The following is an 18,074-nucleotide window of genomic DNA, read 5'->3' on the forward strand; positions in this document are numbered from 1 at the left end:
TAAAAAAGGCTAATAATAATGGGATCGCTGTTGATGGTTTAATGAAATAATTTATTTAGGTGTTCAGTAAATGGTAAATCCCTTTCATTTTCATTTCTTCTACCATTAAATTTACTTTAAATCATAAGAAATTACAGTTGCAACTTGATCATTGTGGGGGGTAGGGGTACTGACCCCTTGCATAGTCAAAAATCTGTCTATAACGTCTGACTCCCCAAAAACTTAACTAATAGCCCACTGTTGACTGGAAGCCTTACTGATAACGTAGTCAATGAATACACATTTTGTATGTTATATGTGTTAAATACAATACAAAATGTTGTATTATTAGAATAAGATAAGTTTGATAAAAGAAAATGTTACTAAGGAACTCATGAGGAGGAGAAGATGCATTTACACTACTGCATTTATTGAAAAAAACCTGTGTGAAAATGGACTCGTGCAGTTTAAACCTGTGTTGTTCCAGGGCCGTCAACTGTACTTGCTTCATTAGTTTCCTGTGGCTGCTGGGATGAATTCCCACAAAGTTGGCAGCTTTAAACAATAGAGATTTATCACTTCTGGGGGCTAGATGTCCAAAATCAGTATTGGCCAGACCACAGTCAAGGTGTTGGTGGTGCTCCCCCCTCTAGAAGAGAGTCCTTTCTTTGCCCCTTGCAGCTTCGGGTGCTGCCAACAAGCCTTGACTTGTGGCCACATCACTCTGGTCTCTCTGTCTGCATGTCGATTTCTGTCATGTCTGTCTTCCTTCTCCATTTGCTTCCCTCTTCCACATGATAGCATTTAGGACCCACCTGGATGATTCAGAGTATTCTCCCATCTCAAGATGCATCCGATAATCACAACTGCAAAGGCCCTTTTTCTAAAGAAGGCAACATTCACAGAATGAATCTCCTGGACAGAGGGCGTAGAGAAGAGAGCACACTCGGTGCCACTGTTGAGGGCACTTTTTAGGAGATGCTGTGTTCCTTAAACCAGATCTGTCATTTTGATTAAAGATAATTTCTGATTTCCCTGTCAGTTTTTTTTGTGTGTTTGTTTGTTTTAAGATTTTATTTTTTTGTTTGTCAGAGAGAGAACGAGAGGGAACACAAGCAGGGGAGCTGCAGGCAGAGGGAGAAGCAGGCTCCCCATGGAGCAGGGAGCCTGATGCGGGGCTCGATCCCAGAACCCTGGGATCATGACCTGAGCGAAGGCAGACGCTTCACCGACTGAGCCACCCAGGCGCCCCTTGCTGTCAGGTTTTAAATTAAGTTGAAAATGTTATGAACAGGTGAGGAAGGCAGAAGCTTTTTGGTTTTTAGATTATAATATCTGGAGAAACACCTCTGTCTGCCCAGATGAAAAATTACTCCTCTTGATGACGCATATACATTGCTTGCCATTGAAAGCGTTTCCATTGTCTTGACAGTGAATATTGTCTTTGTGGTGGAGTGTGGCTGGTTAGCGCTCGGCACTGGGCAGAGCACTTTACACACACCCTGCCTTCTTTGCTCCATTTGATTATGGGCTTCCTCAGTACAAGATCTTCCAGATACTCTGCTTTTTTACAGCGTAATATTCCTCTTCATAGAAGATGTACTCAGAGCCCTCCTGTATTCTTTCTTAAGGCCTCACTCTGTTTAGTCTTTATTGATTACTTTGCCATATTTCCTGTGTGTTCCACCCCTGGCTGGCAACTGCTTGTTTCATGAAGTTGGTGCTCGTGTCCTTCTAATACCTTTGTTCTCATTGTTCCTCTGCCCACAGTTCTGTAACCTGTCTCAGCCCTTCACCTGTTTACATCCTCCTTCTCTTTGTGTTTCACACCAAAGCTTATTTTAACACTTCTACTGTATCTACTATTGATTGCTTTTCTAAGCATTTACAGATATTAACTAGTATTTTCTAAGCATTTACAGATATTAACTAGTAACTAATATTAACTACAGATATTAACTATTAATTACGCCTCATATCAACCCTGTGAGGGGGGCACTGGTGTGTTAACTCACCATTTTACAAGTGAGGGAGGTGATGACTTGTCCAGGATTTGTAGACCCTGGTTCCACAGTCCGTGCCTGTCCCCTGTCTGTGATCCTCCCCTTGGATTTCATCCAGAGTCGGGCTTTCTCCCATCCATTCTGCCACTGCATTTCTTCCATAGAGCTTTGATTCTGTCACGTTTACTGCGTTTTTATTGCAGCCCATGATGGCACCTTTAATACAAGCTATGGTGAAAATACTTTTATGTTTTTTACTACTTTTTCTCATTAAATCACATATAGTAACTTGCCAAACTAATATGCACATCTCCCAGAATAAAAATAAATGGATGTGGAAATTAGGACAGAAAGTTACAAAACCCTAAGGGTGAGGTTAGTACACCAGAGTACAGTCGCAGAGTTGGTCTTCGAATTATGCTTTGAGCTTCCTTGTAACTCAAGCCGAGGAAAACATGGGCATCAATTCACACTGTCTCAAGGTCTAAAAAGTAATAAAACAGAAGACAGATGTACTCATCGAAGCCCAGGGCCTTCTGGTCCTCAGACCTGCGAGAAATCTCTCCAGTGCACAGTCTTCAGTAGATCTTTGCCATCTGCAGTCCCTCAGTACACCATTTTGATTTTACCTCTGAAATAAACCTTAAGTCTGGTTTTCATTAATCACCTCTTCCATCCCCCCCTAATCTAGCCACACTGCTCTTCCACTTTTCATTTTCAGTCTTTAATGACCTGTTAAAATTAGATTTTGTCTGCTCCCTGCCTCAGTTTCTCTGGTGGCTCCCTTTGCAGCTGCAAGAACACCCAGACTTCCTGCTGTGCTCGACAACACCCTCCTCTTCATCTGGCGATCTCCCTGCCCTGTCTGAGCTTGTGGTTTTCTGCACTGTGGCCAGGCTGGTCTCCTAACTATTTGGTAAACTGGCCAAGCTTATTTCCCTCCCAGGCCCTTTGCATTCACTGCCCCCGCTGCCCCCACCTTGGGCCATTTTGTCTGGGCATCACGTTGTAGGGAGACATAGGCACGTGTCTGGGAAGCCTTACTGATCACCTTGCTGAGAGTCATCGTCCCCCAGTCCCAAAGCTCGGGTACAGCATCCTGTCTCGGTCCCTTAGTAGCATTTATCACACTGAATTCTGCCTTTTTTATTTGTTCACATTTTCATTGGCTTCTCCTCATTATAATGTAAACCCGTAAAGGCTCTTGTGTCCCTAGGACCTGGCGTAAAGGATTCACTCAGTAAATAATTGTTAAGTGAATATGGTACAATAGCAAATCCTTCAGGCTCTTTTTGATCAAGTGTCAGTCATTTACAATATTTTGTGTTAATGTGGTTCGCTGTCCCATGACTGAATGTACTAGGGGATTAACTTTGTGGGAATGGTCACACGGTTGTCACCATTTTGGAATTTTAGACTGGAACAAGTTACTGCTGGAGTCTTCATGAATGTTCCCCACTGTTACCACTTCAAGATACTTTTCTGCTGAAAGATGTAAATGACCTAAAATTAAATCCTGCAGTGGGAAGTAGTACGTGTTTTAATAAAGCCTTCGTTTCATTTCAAATGGGAGAACTAAACATCCCCCTCTGTTAACTCAGGAGGTAGGGCGGTTTCCTTACTTCTGGTCTGTCCTGTGCATGCCTCCGAAACACTGCTGAGAAATGTGGTGTCCCCCGCTCTTCACGCAGACCCCACAGAGAAGGAGGCTGTGGAGGTGAGGCCACTCCAGGCAGCACGCTTTGGGCAGGTCCTCCCCGCCACCCTGACCTGCTGCCCGTGGTCTGGCGAGGTGGTCTCGAACCCACGGGGATGCTCCCTCCACCCTTTCTTCAAAACAGCTGCCTTGTTCTGTGTTGCTTTTCTCCTGACCTTTACTCTGGCCGTCTGGCCCTTCCTCCCAAGTAGCTGGCAGTCTTACCTTGCCTACATTTGAGACCAGAAGCAGTAGGAAGAAGAGTGGACCAAGCAGGTGAAGCCTGCCTCTTTGAGGAGTGAAAACATGTTCATCAGTTCTGGCTGCTGAATGTGGTGGTTTTGACCCAGGACATGAAGCTGACACAGTGCTCAAGGCTCTTTATAAGCTTTCATTAAATTGGGGACATTTTCATCTCTGGTTTCTGTACATTTTTTCCCTGCCCTTTCCTTTCTTCTCTCGTGGACTGAAGTTCCACATTAAATCTTTTGGCTGCATTTCCCAAACTGTATGCCAAGGTGCTGGGGTGCTGCAGTGTTTCCCGGGACCCCTACAGTCCTCAGCATCTCATACATACTGCTTGAGCTCTCAGCTTAAGGTAATTGTTTGTACTTTCAACATTAAATTGTGCCCCACTGATGTCCTTTCTTTGTAAAACCAGCATTTTGTCAGTTTCTGTGTTAAACAACAAGTGGCCACAATTCCTTTGCCTCTAGGGCACTACATAACTTCTCAAACGTGAGGTCGTATAGGACAGTCACTCGCGGGTCCTCATCTACACTGATTTCCACATGGTTTCACTTTTTGTTAAAATCGATCGTGAATGATATCATAGATGCTAACGGTTGTTTTAGTGATTGAAAATGATGTATTTTCCCCCATAGTGTATGAAATTATGAGAATGTTATCAGGAAAACTGAATAGTTAATATAAGAGTCATTATTTATATTTCACCAGTATATGATATGATTTGTGTTAATCTACCCAACTATATTAAAAATCCTTGTTTTTTTTTTTTTAACTAAAGATACGGGAAAATGACAATATATTTCTTTTTCTACTAGCCCACATTATAGACATTTTCTATTAAAAAATAACAACACTTTCTTGGGATGTAATTTAAATTATTTGATTCCCTGTTGGACTTACCTTCTCAGGACATTCTACCACCAAACTGTCAGAAGAGAAGTCACCCTCCTCTCCTTCCTTCTGATCTAATAAAAACCTAGGCATTGGAACATGACACATGTGCCCCACTTCCCAGGCAGAGAGTAGTAGATGACTTTCCTGGGAAATTATTTCTCTTCTTTTCTTGCCATAAGGTTCACGGATTTCTCCAACTGAGCTGCTCCCTCCTTCCTCGGTATCCACTCGCTTTCTGTTCCACTGGTCCCTGAGGGCGTATTAGTGAGTGGCCATACTGGAGTGGATTAAGGGGAAACAAAAGGAGAAAATGGAAAATGTGTGTTTTCTTTTAAAATCATGTTATTTTATTTATTTATTTATTTTTATTTATTTATTCGAGAGAGAGAGAATGAAAGATAGCGCGAGAGGGAAGAGGGTCAGAGGGAGAAGCAGACTCCCCGCTGAGCAGGGAGCCCGATGTGGGACTCGATCCCGGGACTCCAGGATCATGACCTGAGCCGAAGGCAGTCGCTTAACCAACTGAGCCACCCAGGCGCCCGTCTTTTAAAATCATTTTAATAGGCTTTGGGAAGACAAAAGCCAAGGCAAATAGTGTTGTAAGTAGTGTGAGAACTTTGTACAAAAGCTTGTAATTCCAAAGCCAGCCAGGGGCTAGCAGGTAAGAACGGCAGCTAAGCGCGGTTCTTTTGGTCACAGCTTGGTCGACCACGTGCGTGCCAAGTGCAGCATACGGCCAGATAAATGTTCTCAGCCCCCCTGCAGGCGTCAGTGCCAACTGGAGGAAGGTTTTTGACGTCCAGTTTGCCAACTGATTTTTCCCTACGATAATACTAAACAAGCGCTGATAAACTGAAGACAGTTTGGGGCTGATGGAATTAAGTGTGTTCATGTGCAGTGGGACTATCCTCCCACCACACCCTGGTTTTTCAGAAGCTTTTTTTTTTTTTTAAGATTTTATTTATTTATTTGACAGAGAGAGACACAGCGAGGAGGGAACACAATCAGGGGGAGTGGGAGAGGGAGAAGCAGGCTTCCCTCCGAGCAGGGAGCCCGATGCAGGGCTCGCTCGATCCCAGCACCCCAGCATCATGACCTGAGCCAAAGGCAGACGCTTAACGACTGAGCCATCCAGGTGCCCCTCAGAAGCTTTAATGTATTTCTTCCTCTTTGAAAATCAGTCTCTTCCTGCTGTTAGGAGGTCATTTAATGTCACAGAGTATCTTCGAGCTCTTTCTGTGACAGGGATTAAAGTTACAGAGATGGCTAAGTCATTATTTTGACTTCAGGGAGTTTAAGAAGCAAAAGTCAGAGAAACAATTATGGCAGAATGGTGTAAGAAGGGGATGGCAGATATGAAAACAAGTGGAATGGAAATAGAAATGAGGGGCAGATAATTTTTTCAAGTATTGTATCTACTCATTTGAGAGAGAGAGAGCACAGGAGTGGAGGGGTAGGGGCGAGGGAGAGGGAGAAGCAGACTCCCTGCTGAGCGGGGAGCCCAGTGACCAGAGCCTAAGGCAGATGCTTAATCACCTGAGCCATTCAGGCCACCCCATAACGTGCAAATAACTTTGAATGGGGAACAGGGGTATAAGACAAGATAGTGCCAGAGGGAAGTCAGCCCAAGCAGGCGGCAGAGACGGGAAAGCAGAAAAGATGGGGACTGTTGGCTTGGAATTTGGGTGTGACTCTGTGGGAAAATTAGTCCCCTGGCTTTTTCGAGCTGTAGGTCCTCAGGGGATTTCTCCCCACGCTGAGCCCTGGTTTCCTCGGCTGTAAAATGGAGCTAGAACACTGAGCCCATGCTAATCCAAACCCTGCTTAATTTTTATCATGTTCATGGGCTTAATTTATTCAACTGTGCCATGATTCCTTTTCCGATTACGCAAAATGGTCCCACATCACAATTTGAATTCTTATGGAGGACCTTGGGCAAAGTACACATCTCTCTTAAACTCCTTTACTATTAATTCACTGATAGAGAGGAAGAAGACTTGTCCTGCATAGTTGCAAAGGCAGAAATAGGGCCGTTAGTTAGAAATGATGAAGACTTTTGTAATTTTTATTTTTAAATAAAGAAGAAAAGTAAAAGCATGCTAACAGAATTGGAAGACAGTGACAGGCTTCAAAGTAAGGAATGAGCTCCCTGTCTTAAGGGGGATACATCACTGGCAGGAAAGAAAAGATAAATGCATTTCTTGCACTTTATAAGAGGTTGTGCTGCTCACACTGTTTTACTAAGAACTAGTTGGTAACTTCTTGAAGAAGAAACAAGTTGCCTTAGGTTTATTTTATACCCTGTACAATGTAGAATAATGAAACAGTTGCTCATGAATTTTTCTTTAATTGTGTTGGAGATGGGATGGATCCCAGAATGAAGAACAGGTCTGTAAGTCCTGGGTCCAAACCAGGAGCAGCATCACCCGAGAGCTCATTGGAAATGAAATCCCAGACCTCCTGGCTCCCAACTCTGCCCCGACACAGGTCCTCGCTGGTGATGAGGATGCAAAAGAAGTGTGGACATGCTGCCCTAGAACCACATTTCAGATCATCTCTAAAGGTGCTAAGAGTAAGGGCTGCCAGACGATTTGGAAGCTTCGGTTGTCATTGGCTTTGACGATTTCTCTTGCACGTCCTGAGGGATTATAACTGCAGGCTACATTCCCTGTTTGCTTTTATCTAGCCTGTCATTCACTCGTCATCTCTGGCAAGAAAGAAAAGTCTCAGAACAATTAAATTTCCCTCTCAGAAAACCACAGAGATGAAAACAGGTTGTCCATGAGTTTGTTAGGGGGTCTGTGGGAGAAATAAATTGCCCCTTGGGTGGTTAGTGCATCAGGGCATGGGCCTCAGGTGGCCGTCTGGGAAGGTGAGCTTCCTGCTGTGATACTTGTGGTGCCAAGCGAAGACCCTGCCATTGGCTCCCTCGGGCACAGCCTGTGATCAGCTGTGGGCCCGGCCCAATTAATAATGCTGGGGCTGGGGCGCCTGGGGGGCTCAGTAGTTGGGCGTCTGCCTTTGGCCCAGGTCGTGGTCCTAGGGTGCTGGGACCGAGCCCCGCATCAGGCTCCCTGCTCGGTGGGAAGCCTGCTTCTCCCTCTCCCACTCCCCCTGCTTGTGTTCCCTCTCTCGCTGTGTCTGTCTCTGTCAAGTAAATAAATAAACCTTGAAAAAAAAAAAAAATGCCGGGGCTGGCTTGAGCATTCAGGGCTTCTGCCACCAGAGTCATTGTTTTACCCTTTTTGCTCCTCGTAAAATTTATAGACAAAAGCCAGACACTGTAGTAGTATAAGTTTATACTCTTTCTCTCCCAGTCTGCATTCTTGCTCTGAAATGTATAGCGTGTGCATAAAGGTGCTGTTGCTAACTGATGTGATCTATACCTTCACCTGTTCTCTCCTTGTCTTCCGGTAAGCAGCCCGAGGAAGGTGTCAGGACAGATTCCAAGTGGAAGACTGCATAATAATTACCACTTACTAAGTGCCTGAGTTAGGTTAGGCACTTTATACATTCTGTGTGTAACCCTCACGACTGTCTGCGAAGAGCGTATTATTGAGGCCATTTTACAGGTAGAAAACTGAGGCTTGGCAACCAGGTGACAGAGCAGATTTGAGTATGGGAATGTTGGAACTCAGAGCATGTACTTTTTCATCACATCCTAAAACCTCTGCCAATCTATAAATTATTAGTTCCTGATGAATCAGTCATTCAAAGCATTGTTTCCATGAAAGTACCTGTTCACAGACCTTTCTAGATTATTACCATATCTGCATTTCAAACCAGGAACCAGGGTCTCGCTGCTGAAGAATGCAAACAGAAAGAACCATGACCATCACAATGATTCGTCTGCTTCTAAAGCTTTCTGTTCAGATGGGTGATCTTCCTTCTTTCCCGTTAGCCTCATTCTGAACAGGGTGGCCACCTAATTTTATCACTTTGAATCAATTTTTCAAGTAAAAAAAATAAATTCCCATTGATTATCATTATCTCATCTAACAGACATTTTTTTCTCTTCTTGTCCGCATGTTATCAGTCCAGCTGTTAAACTTTACCCTGAACTTCATTTGTAGCATTCAGTGGATACTTTGGAGATTGATGGGATTTTTATGTCAGCCTGCTACTTTCCCCCATTTCTTCCTCTCATCAGAGTATCCTTTGAAGCAACTGTGCTGCTTCACAGTTCTCATGGAATTTCAAACACTTAAGAATGACTCTTCAAAGGATCTTTCATAGATAAGTATCCAGAGCTACATATATCAAATGACTTGTCTGAAATTCTTAACAGTTTAGTATGAGTCCATATACCCAGAGGGCACATAACCAAACAGGGTAGATGATGCTGGGAAAGAATTGTGAGCTTCTTGAATTTATAAATTTATGTCTTTCAATTTGATGGAACACTTAAATTTAGATTCAGAAAACATGCTGAATGTTTCATGGTCCATGTAGTACCTTGGATGGCAGGGATGGGGTATTAGGTAAGGAAGCAGGGGCCTTAGTTTGAATAAATTTCAGATTAACTGAAATAATCACATAGGAATTAGATCTACTGTAATTAGAAACTACTCTTCTCTAATCATATTGAAGATGGTTCTAGATATATCCTGGAGATAAAAAGATGAGTAAGACTAGACATTATAGTGTTTGTCATTGCAATTGAGAGTGATTGAAATCTACATAAATGGTTGATTTTGATTGAGTAGGAAATGTGCTAGATACTTTCTGTGTCCTGTGTCATTTTTCCTACACAGTACCACTAAGAAATGGGTTGTGTAACTCACTTCACTCTGGAGGAACTGGCTTGGAAAGCTCAGATTTGATTAGTTTGAATATTAACTAGAAAGCAGCAATTCAGGCAATAAGTATAATCAATAATTGAATTCAGGTCTGACTCCAGTGTCCTTTCTCTTGACCACCGCTTTTACTGTGCCAGTTTTTATAGCCTTGATGAACAAAAACAGACCGAATTTACAATACTTAAAAAAGGAATAATACAAGTTACCTAAGGGTCAAAGTCTTAGATTTTGTATCTTTTTGATGGCTTTAAAGTTTGTAGAAGTACTGGTCAGGTTCTTTGAGGATGTCCCTCATCTTGGATGGGTCGGATGTTTTTCTCAAGATTAGCCTGGGGTTATGGGTTTGGGGAACAAAAACCACAAAGGTGAAGTGTCATTTTCATCACATCGTGTCAGGTGTCGCCTGCTGTCCACATGACTTTGTGCTGCTGATGTTGCCTTGGTAACTGGGCTGAGGTCATGTTTGTTGGGTTTCCTCACTTAAAGTTACTTTTTTCCCCCATGAGGGGTAGAATATGTACATAAATTATTGGAAGATTTCTCTCTTCTCTCCTGTTTATTATTTCAATCATTTGTTTACATTTGTGTGGACTTATGGATATTTATATGTTTTATACATTGGTTTAAAATCCAATACTGCTTTATTCTTTTTACTCACATTGTTTTAGCTTTAGCCATTGGGTGTTCTTTCAGTTGGCTCCTCTTCTCCTTTCATATACCCTCATAATTTTTTTATTGGTCATTCATTGATTCAGTCATTCATTTTTTTTTAATTTTTTTATTGTTAATCACCATATATTACATAATTTGTTTTGGTGTACTGTTCCATGATTCATTGTTTGTTCATAACACCCAGTGCTCCATGCAGAATGTGCCCTCCTCAATACCCATCACCAGGCTAACCCATCCCACCACCCTCCTCCCCTCCAGAAACCTCAGTTTGTTTTTCAGAGTCCATCATCTCTCCTGGTTCGCCTCCCCCTCTGACTTACTCCCCTTCATTCTTCCTCTCCTGCTATCTTCTTCTTTTTCTTTTTTCTTAAAATATGTTGCGTTATTTGTTTCAGAAGTACAGATCTGTGATTCAACAGTCTTACACAATTCACAGCGCTCACCATAGCACATACCCTCCCCAATGTCTGTCACCCAGCCACCCCATCCCTCCCACCCCCCACCACTCCAGCAACCCTCAGTTTGTTCCTGAGATTAAGAATTCCTCATATCAGTGAGGTCATATGATACATGTCTTTCTCTGATTGACTTATTTCACTCAGCATAACACCCTCCAGTTCCATCCACGTCATTGCAAATGGCAAGATCTCATTCCTTTTGATGGCTGCATAATATTCCATTGTGTATATATACCACATCTTCTTTATCCATTCATCTGTCGATGGACATCTTGGCTCTTTCCACAGTTTGGCTATTGTGGACATTGCTGCTATAAACATTGGGGTGCACGTACCCCTTCGGGTCCCTACATTTGTATCTTTGGGGTAAATACCCAGAAGTGCAATTGCTGGATCAAATGGTAGCTCTAATTTCAACTGTTTGAGGAAACTCCGTACTGTTTTCCAGAGGGGTTGCACCAGCTTGCATTCTACAAGTAGCTCCAGCATCATCTTGCATACTTCCTGCTCTAGTCCTGGAATCGGCCATTTCTCCGAGGAGCCCCGGTTCCTTTTATTGGAGAATGGTGTGAAAGACCAAGATCTGGGTGCTGGTTCTGCTTCTTGCTGCTGGTGTGTCCTTGCTTCCAGGCCCTGTCAGCTGATGGAGCATGGAAACATATGTATACTACTAGCCCATGTACGTATACACATCTGTGCATCTTTCCATGTGTGAGTGCCTGTACCTATAGTAAATGAATCAAGAGTTGATACTGATGTCTCAGATTCCAGTCCATTACCATTGTGTTCATTCTAGCCTCTTCCCCTTGCTTATCTGTAACCTTCACTCCAACACAAGAAGTGTGGCTTCCATCATCCACCATCCATTTAATTGCTCGAGTCCAGTGTATGTGTAGAGTGTATCAGAATCATTACCTATCCCTGCACCCCTCCTCATGGGAAATAAGCCTATCACCTAGAGCAGTGCTTATGCGTAATTTCTTTTGCCTTTAGTCTTACAAGCTTCACTCATTTCTAAATTTATTTTATTTTAAAAATTTTATTTATTTGACAGAGAGGCACAGCAAGAGAGGGAACACAAGCAGGGGGAGCTGGAGAGGGAGAAGCAGGCTTCCTGCTGAGCAGGGAGCCCAATGCGGGGCTCAATCCTAGGACCCCCCGTTTGTTCCACTGTTCTGTGTATTTATTTTTTCCATTAAGCAGACGCTTAATGACTGAACCACTCAGGTGCCCCTCTAAATTTGTTTTACTCCTCAACTCATAAAGGTGTTTTATATGTTTTTAATGCAGTTAAAATATTTTGTCACATTTAGCATTCTTAGAAGCCTTTAATTTCCTAAATAATATATATATTTTTAGTTTATATACATTAAAGTTCACTCTTTGTGCTATAGAGTTCTGTGGGTGTTAACAAACGATTTGTGTCACATATCCACCATTTCAGCATCCTGTGGAATAGTTTCAGCCCCCTAAAGTGTTCTGTGGCTTCACCTGTCCAACCTTCCCTTCTCCCCTCAATCTGTGCTTACCACTGGTTCTTTTTTGTTTTTAAGCTCATCACTAGTTGTTTTTTTTTTTCTTTTCCAGTATATCCTATAATTGGAGTCATATAGTACATAGCCTTTTGAGATTGGCTTCATCCACTTAGAAACATACATTTCAGGTTCATCCATAGCTTTTCCTGGTTTGTGAGGTCATTTCTTTTCATGGCCAAATAATATTCCTTTGTATGTGTACACCCCAGCTTGCTTATCCATTCACCCCTTATAGGGGGTCTTGGTTGTTTTAGCCACTGTGCATTAAACTCCAATAAACATTCATGTGCAGGTTTTTGTGTGGAAGCAAGTTTTCAAATCAGGTGGGTAAATACCTAGGAATATAGTTGCTGGGTTGTATGGTAATACCATGTTTAGCTTTGTAAGAAAGTGCCAAACTGTCCTCCTAAGTAACTGTACTCTTTTGCATGCCCACTGGCAATAAATGAGAGAGCACCTTGTCCTTCACATCCCAACCATCAATTGGTATATTGTTTCTTTTGATTTTAGTTATTCTAATAGATATGTTTTAATTTGCAATTCCCTAATGACAAATGATATAGAACATTTTTTTTCCTTTGGTTATTTGCCATCTTTATAACTTCTTCTGCCTATTTTTTAATTGGATTTTCTTATTGTTGAGTTTTAAAAGTTCTTTGTATATTTTGGACACAAGTGTTTTTTATCAGATACATGTTTTACAGATACTCTCTCCTTTTCTGTGATTTGTCTCTTCCTCTCTTAACAGTGTCCTTTTCAGAGGAGAAGGCTTAATTTTAAGAAAGTTCAGCTTACCAATTTTTATTTCATGGATTATGCTTTTCATATTGTATCTACAAACTCATCATCAAACCCAAGTCACCCTGATTTCTTGATTTCTTCTGAATTTTCTTCTATAAGTTTTATATTTTATGTTAGGACTAAAATCCATTTTGAGTTCATTTTTGTGAAAGATGTGTCTGGTTCTTTTCTCTCTTTTTTTTGTGTGTGGCATATGAATATCCATTTGTTTGGGCATTATTTGTTTAAAAGACTTTTTCACTGAATTGTCTTTGCTCCTTTGTCAGTAGTCACTTGACTACAGTTCTGTGGATCACTTTCAGGTCTGTTTCGTTTGTTCCACTGTTCTGTGTATTTATTTTTTCCATCAGTACTTACTACCTTGATTATTGTAGCTTTATAATAAGTCTTGAAATCAGATACTGTGAGACATCCAAAATTTTCTTCTTCGGTATTGTATTATCTGTTCTGGGTCTTCTGTGCCTTTCTTTATATTCTCCAGAATATGTTTGTCAGTCTACAAAGTAGCTCTCGGGGATTTTGATTGGGATTATATTGAGTATAAAATGTCAAGATGGGAAGAATTGGCAACTGAACAGTATTGACTGCAACATTCATTAAGCGTGAGATATTTCTCCTTTGATTTATTTCATCAGAGTTTTATGGTTTTCTACAGAGAATAGTTGTACATATTTTGTTAGGTTTGTACCAAAACATTTCATTTCTTTTGTTGCTTTAATAGATGTTATTATGTTGTATTTTTTAAAAAAATTTTTATTATGTATTTTTTTAAAGACTATTTTTTTAGAGCAATTTTAGGTCCATAGCAAAATTGAGAGGAAGGTACAGAGTTTTCCCAGAGGCGCCTTGCCCCCACACATGCATAGGAAAATATGAAACACTTCATAAATTGGTATGTCATCCTTGAACAGGGATTATACTAATCTTCTCTGTATTGTTCCAATTTTAGTATATATCTTGCCCAAACAAATACTGTTAAATTATGTTTTAATTTTAAATTTTAGTTGTTCATTGCTGGTATATGGTATATATTGTTGAGTTATTAACTTTGTATTCTGAGACCTTGTTTTTGTGCAGTAAGCTCTAGGAGTTTTTGTTTGCTTGTTTGCCTGCTTTGTTTTATTTTGTGATGATTGGGAATTTTTATATAGAAATGATGTCATATAAATAAAATTTTATTTCTTCTTCCACAGTCTTACACAATCTTATTCCCTTTTCTTACTGAATTAGGACTTCCAGTAAAATTTGAGTAGGAGTAGTAAGAGTGGCCATCCTTGCCTATTCCCAATCATAAGGGAAAAGCATTCAGTTTCCCTCACCATTCAATATGATAGCAATTATAGGTTTTTGTAGATTTTTGTTTCAACTTAAGGAAATTTTCCTCTATTCCTACTTTGCTGAGAATTTTTGTCATGAATGATGTTGCATTTTGTTAGATGCTTTTTCTGCTCTTTATGATTGTTTGATTTTTTTTTAAGCCTTGTTGATATGGTAGATCACATTGATATGCTAGTGTTGAATCAGCCTTACATGCCTAGAATAAATCCCACTTGGTCATGGTATATAACTTTTTAATATATTGTTGGATTTAATTTGCTACTCTTTTTGAGGAGCTGTGCACCTTTGTTCTTGAAAAGATTGGATTTATAGTTTTTGTTTTTTTCATTTCATAATGTCTTTAATGGCTTTGGTTATTAGGAGGTCTCATCCTTTTTCCCCTTTGGATGACATGTCTCTTCATGGGGTGGTCAGATATCAGCTAGGCCAGTCCTTTGGCATCTCCCCTAGACTAATATATGAAAGAATTCAGCAGTGAAACCATCTGGACTTGGTGCTTTTTGTTTTGTTTTGTTTAAATAGAGGGATGGGGAGGGGCAGAGCGAGAGGGAGAACCTTAAGCAGGCTCCACACCCGGTGCAGAGCCTGACGTGGAGCTTGATCTCAAAACCCTGAGGTCATAACCCTGAGCCAGAATCAAGAGTCGGATACTTAACTGACTGAGCCACCCAGGTACTCTGGTGCTTTCTTTTTTGAAAGGTTATTACTTTTTCATTGAAGTTCTTTAATAGACATAACTTTTTTCAGATTACTTAATTCCCCATTTGTGGGATTTGGTCATTTGTATATTTCAAGGAATTAGTACAGTTCATCTAAGTTAACAAATTTGTGGGCCTAGAGTTGTTCATAATCTTCCTTTACTACGCTTTAATGCCCTTCAGGTCAGTAGTGATGACCTCAATTTCATTTCTGATATGTTTATTTTTTGTGTTTAGCATATCTAGAGGTTTATCAATTTTATTGATCCTTTCAAAGAAACAGCTTTTGGTTTTGTTAGTTTTCTCTGTTAAGTTTTTAGCTATGTATTTGTTATCCCAATCAAACTAAAGAAGGAGATAGGAGATATGTAGACAGCCACATTATCTGTGACAGTTCTCCTTATTTGGGGGACGTGGTCTCTGGGAGGTGGATCAGGCCAAATTTTTATTCTGTGGTGTAGCCTCATTTTTCTGTCTTCTTTTCTTCATAGGCCTTGCACGTTTTCTCAAGATTTTGCTTATGTTGAGCTATTCTTTATAGTTTCCTTCTTCCTTCCTCTCTGACTTGAAATCTTATATTTTATGTTAGAAATACATAAATATGTTGAGTTCTACTTCAGAAAATACCTGTGTTTATTTAACTTAAGAACGGTATTTTAAATTACTATGTGTTCAGTACATTATTTGGGAAGGTACATTTTATTTTCTCTTTCATGGAACTCTGATGTCTACTTTGGTCTTTGCTGGCAGTGTGTTCTCAGTTTGAAGATCTCTCCAGCCTCAGTTTCCTTGTCCATAGACAAGCAGAATATAGCCCACCTCATAGTGTAGGCATGAAGGTTGGATGTGACCCTGGCCTGGCATCACAGAGAAATCCTCAGTAGATGCAGCCTTCCCAATGTCAAAGCTTCCTACTCTGTATCTTAGCCAGAAATTGAGTCTTGGGGTTTCTTTGATGTTATAATATTTATCACTGCTGGATAAGCTGCTTAAATGACTTAACTTCCTTTTGGTATATAGTTGTTTCTCATTTGCTTTAGTTTTCACTTTGCATATGATTTCCTTTTTTCTTTTTACAGTGACATGGAACGTTGATTTTCCTGAGGTATAAAAGCATGTGGACCATGCAGTGGTAGAGAATATGACACTATTGCTAACTTGCCCCTCTTGCTTGCAGGGGAAGGGGAGGAGTCACAGCCAGGCCAGTTGGAGTTGGTGTACCACGAGGGACTCCAGCTTCCAGGGGAGTCCTTTCCACCCGAGGACCAGTGAGTCGGGGAAGAGGACTTCTCACTCCCAGAGCAAGAGGAGTTCCCCCAACTGGGTACAGACCTCCGCCACCACCCCCAACACAAGAGACCTATGGAGATTATGTAAGTTAAGGGGTCACACAGCAACTGTGCTGATCTAATTGAGCCAGTCCACACATAGCATTGGATGTTGTAAACCACCCTTACTTGCTGTAGTTCTTGAATATTCTACCTTAGTTCAGCAAACATTTATCGAGTGCTAATAAGACATGATACTAGAAGTATAGAAAATGAGAAAGAAATAGCCACTTTTGTCAAGTAGCTTACATCTATGATAGGGAAGGTGAAGTTAGGTGGTGGGGAGGTTCGAGCCCAGGATCAAGGAGACATGTTATCAAACTCTTACAGGTTTTAATGTAACATTCATTCATGTTCCACTCCAGGTTGCCTCTGAGTAATGCAGTCATTTAAAAAAGAATCACCTACATATACCAAGTTGTTTTTTGCCCTGAAGTATTTCCTCTTAAGCACTGTTGTTGAATATGGATTCTTAGTTGAAAGTTTTTTCAGTGAAGAAAAACGAAAGTTCCCAATTTTTTATATTAATGCAAATCAGTCAGTGTTTCCATTTACCATTCAATAATTCTTTGATATGGTTCATAGAGTTACTGAACGTAAGAGAAAGAAAATATATCCATGGAAACTGGGTAGAGGGGAAGGGCAGAGGAGTTCTTCAACAAGAGTACAAGCCCCCTGGGATTCTTCCTGTGACTTCCAAGTTTAACATAAATAAAGAAAGTAAGTGGTGGATAGATGTTTCATGTTAGTGATTGAAAGCCTTAAAGAAACAGTACATGAACTGCTTTCTGAGTGGACCCACCCACACAAAGGAAAGATAGCTGACTCTTGTACAACTCAGGTTTCAACTGCATGGGCCCACCCGTATTGGATTTTTCTGATAATAAGAGTGTAGTACTATAAATGTATTTTGTCTTCCTTATGATTTTCTTAATATTTTTTCTCTGGGTTACTTTATTATAAGAGTACAGTATATAATACATACAACATACAAAACATGGGTTAATCAACTATTTATGTTATTGGTGAGGCTTCTGGTCAGCCACAGCCTATTTAATGGTAGTCAGGTTTTTGGGGTAGTCAGATGTTATACGCAGATTTTCAACTGCATGGGAATCAGTGCTCCTAACCCCTCATTGTTCAAGGGTCAACTGTACTGTCATGAGTACACCCTTTTCCCCAAGTTGAATTACTGTCATGAAGAGTTTGGATTATGTGCTCTGCCTTTCCCTCTTGATTTGTATCTGTTACTCCTGGAAACATTTATGGAAGTTAATAGCCAAGAACAAGGATTTTTCCCATTTCGCCTAGCATTTTGCAAGCCTTCTACACTGTTACAGTGAAAGCTGCAGTAGCTGAACACTGTACGTAGCAAACAATGTTGGGAGCTGGTGTGAGGAGGAGACACAGTCCCCTCACCTCTGTGGCTTGCCTCAGTAGCTCTGCCTCTCAGGTGTGCTCTTTTGACCTCATCTTTGTTTCCTGACCCAACTTGAATTTATTTTTTTACTTCTAGCCCTTCTAAACATAGTTTTGCTGTGTCTGGCATATTCCCAGACATTGGCCATTGGTCCTAACTGTTTGAAATCCTGAAGATTATTCACACAACATGCTTAGCTTTGGA

At 40.9% G+C, this 18,074-nt stretch overlaps 1 protein-coding gene and 1 non-coding gene across 9 annotated transcripts in view; one reads left to right on the plus strand and one right to left on the minus strand.

Annotated features, from left to right (window-relative positions):
* Positions 1-18,074, plus strand: part of KHDRBS3 (KH RNA binding domain containing, signal transduction associated 3) — a 182,328-nt gene that overhangs the window by 99,429 nt on the left and 64,825 nt on the right. For all 8 annotated transcript variants that reach the window (XR_012378370.1, XR_003208057.2, XR_012378369.1 and 5 more), the window contains exon 6: positions 16,300-16,495. Coding sequence is in view for 5 of the 8 variants with exons in the window: in XM_073893240.1 (XP_073749341.1) it covers positions 16,300-16,495 (196 nt within the window). In the remaining 3 variants the exon portion in view is untranslated. The remainder of the gene's footprint in view (positions 1-16,299; positions 16,496-18,074) is intronic.
* LOC112823780 (U6 spliceosomal RNA) lies at positions 13,953-14,057 on the minus strand. Its single transcript, XR_003208137.1, has one exon. It is a non-coding gene; the product is annotated as a U6 spliceosomal RNA (small nuclear RNA).

Source organism: Callorhinus ursinus, unplaced genomic scaffold (genome assembly GCF_003265705.2).
Source record: "Callorhinus ursinus isolate GAN/ISIS: 27379988/994484 unplaced genomic scaffold, GSC_fseal_2.0 scaffold5, whole genome shotgun sequence".
Taxonomy (NCBI): Eukaryota; Metazoa; Chordata; class Mammalia; order Carnivora; family Otariidae; genus Callorhinus; species Callorhinus ursinus.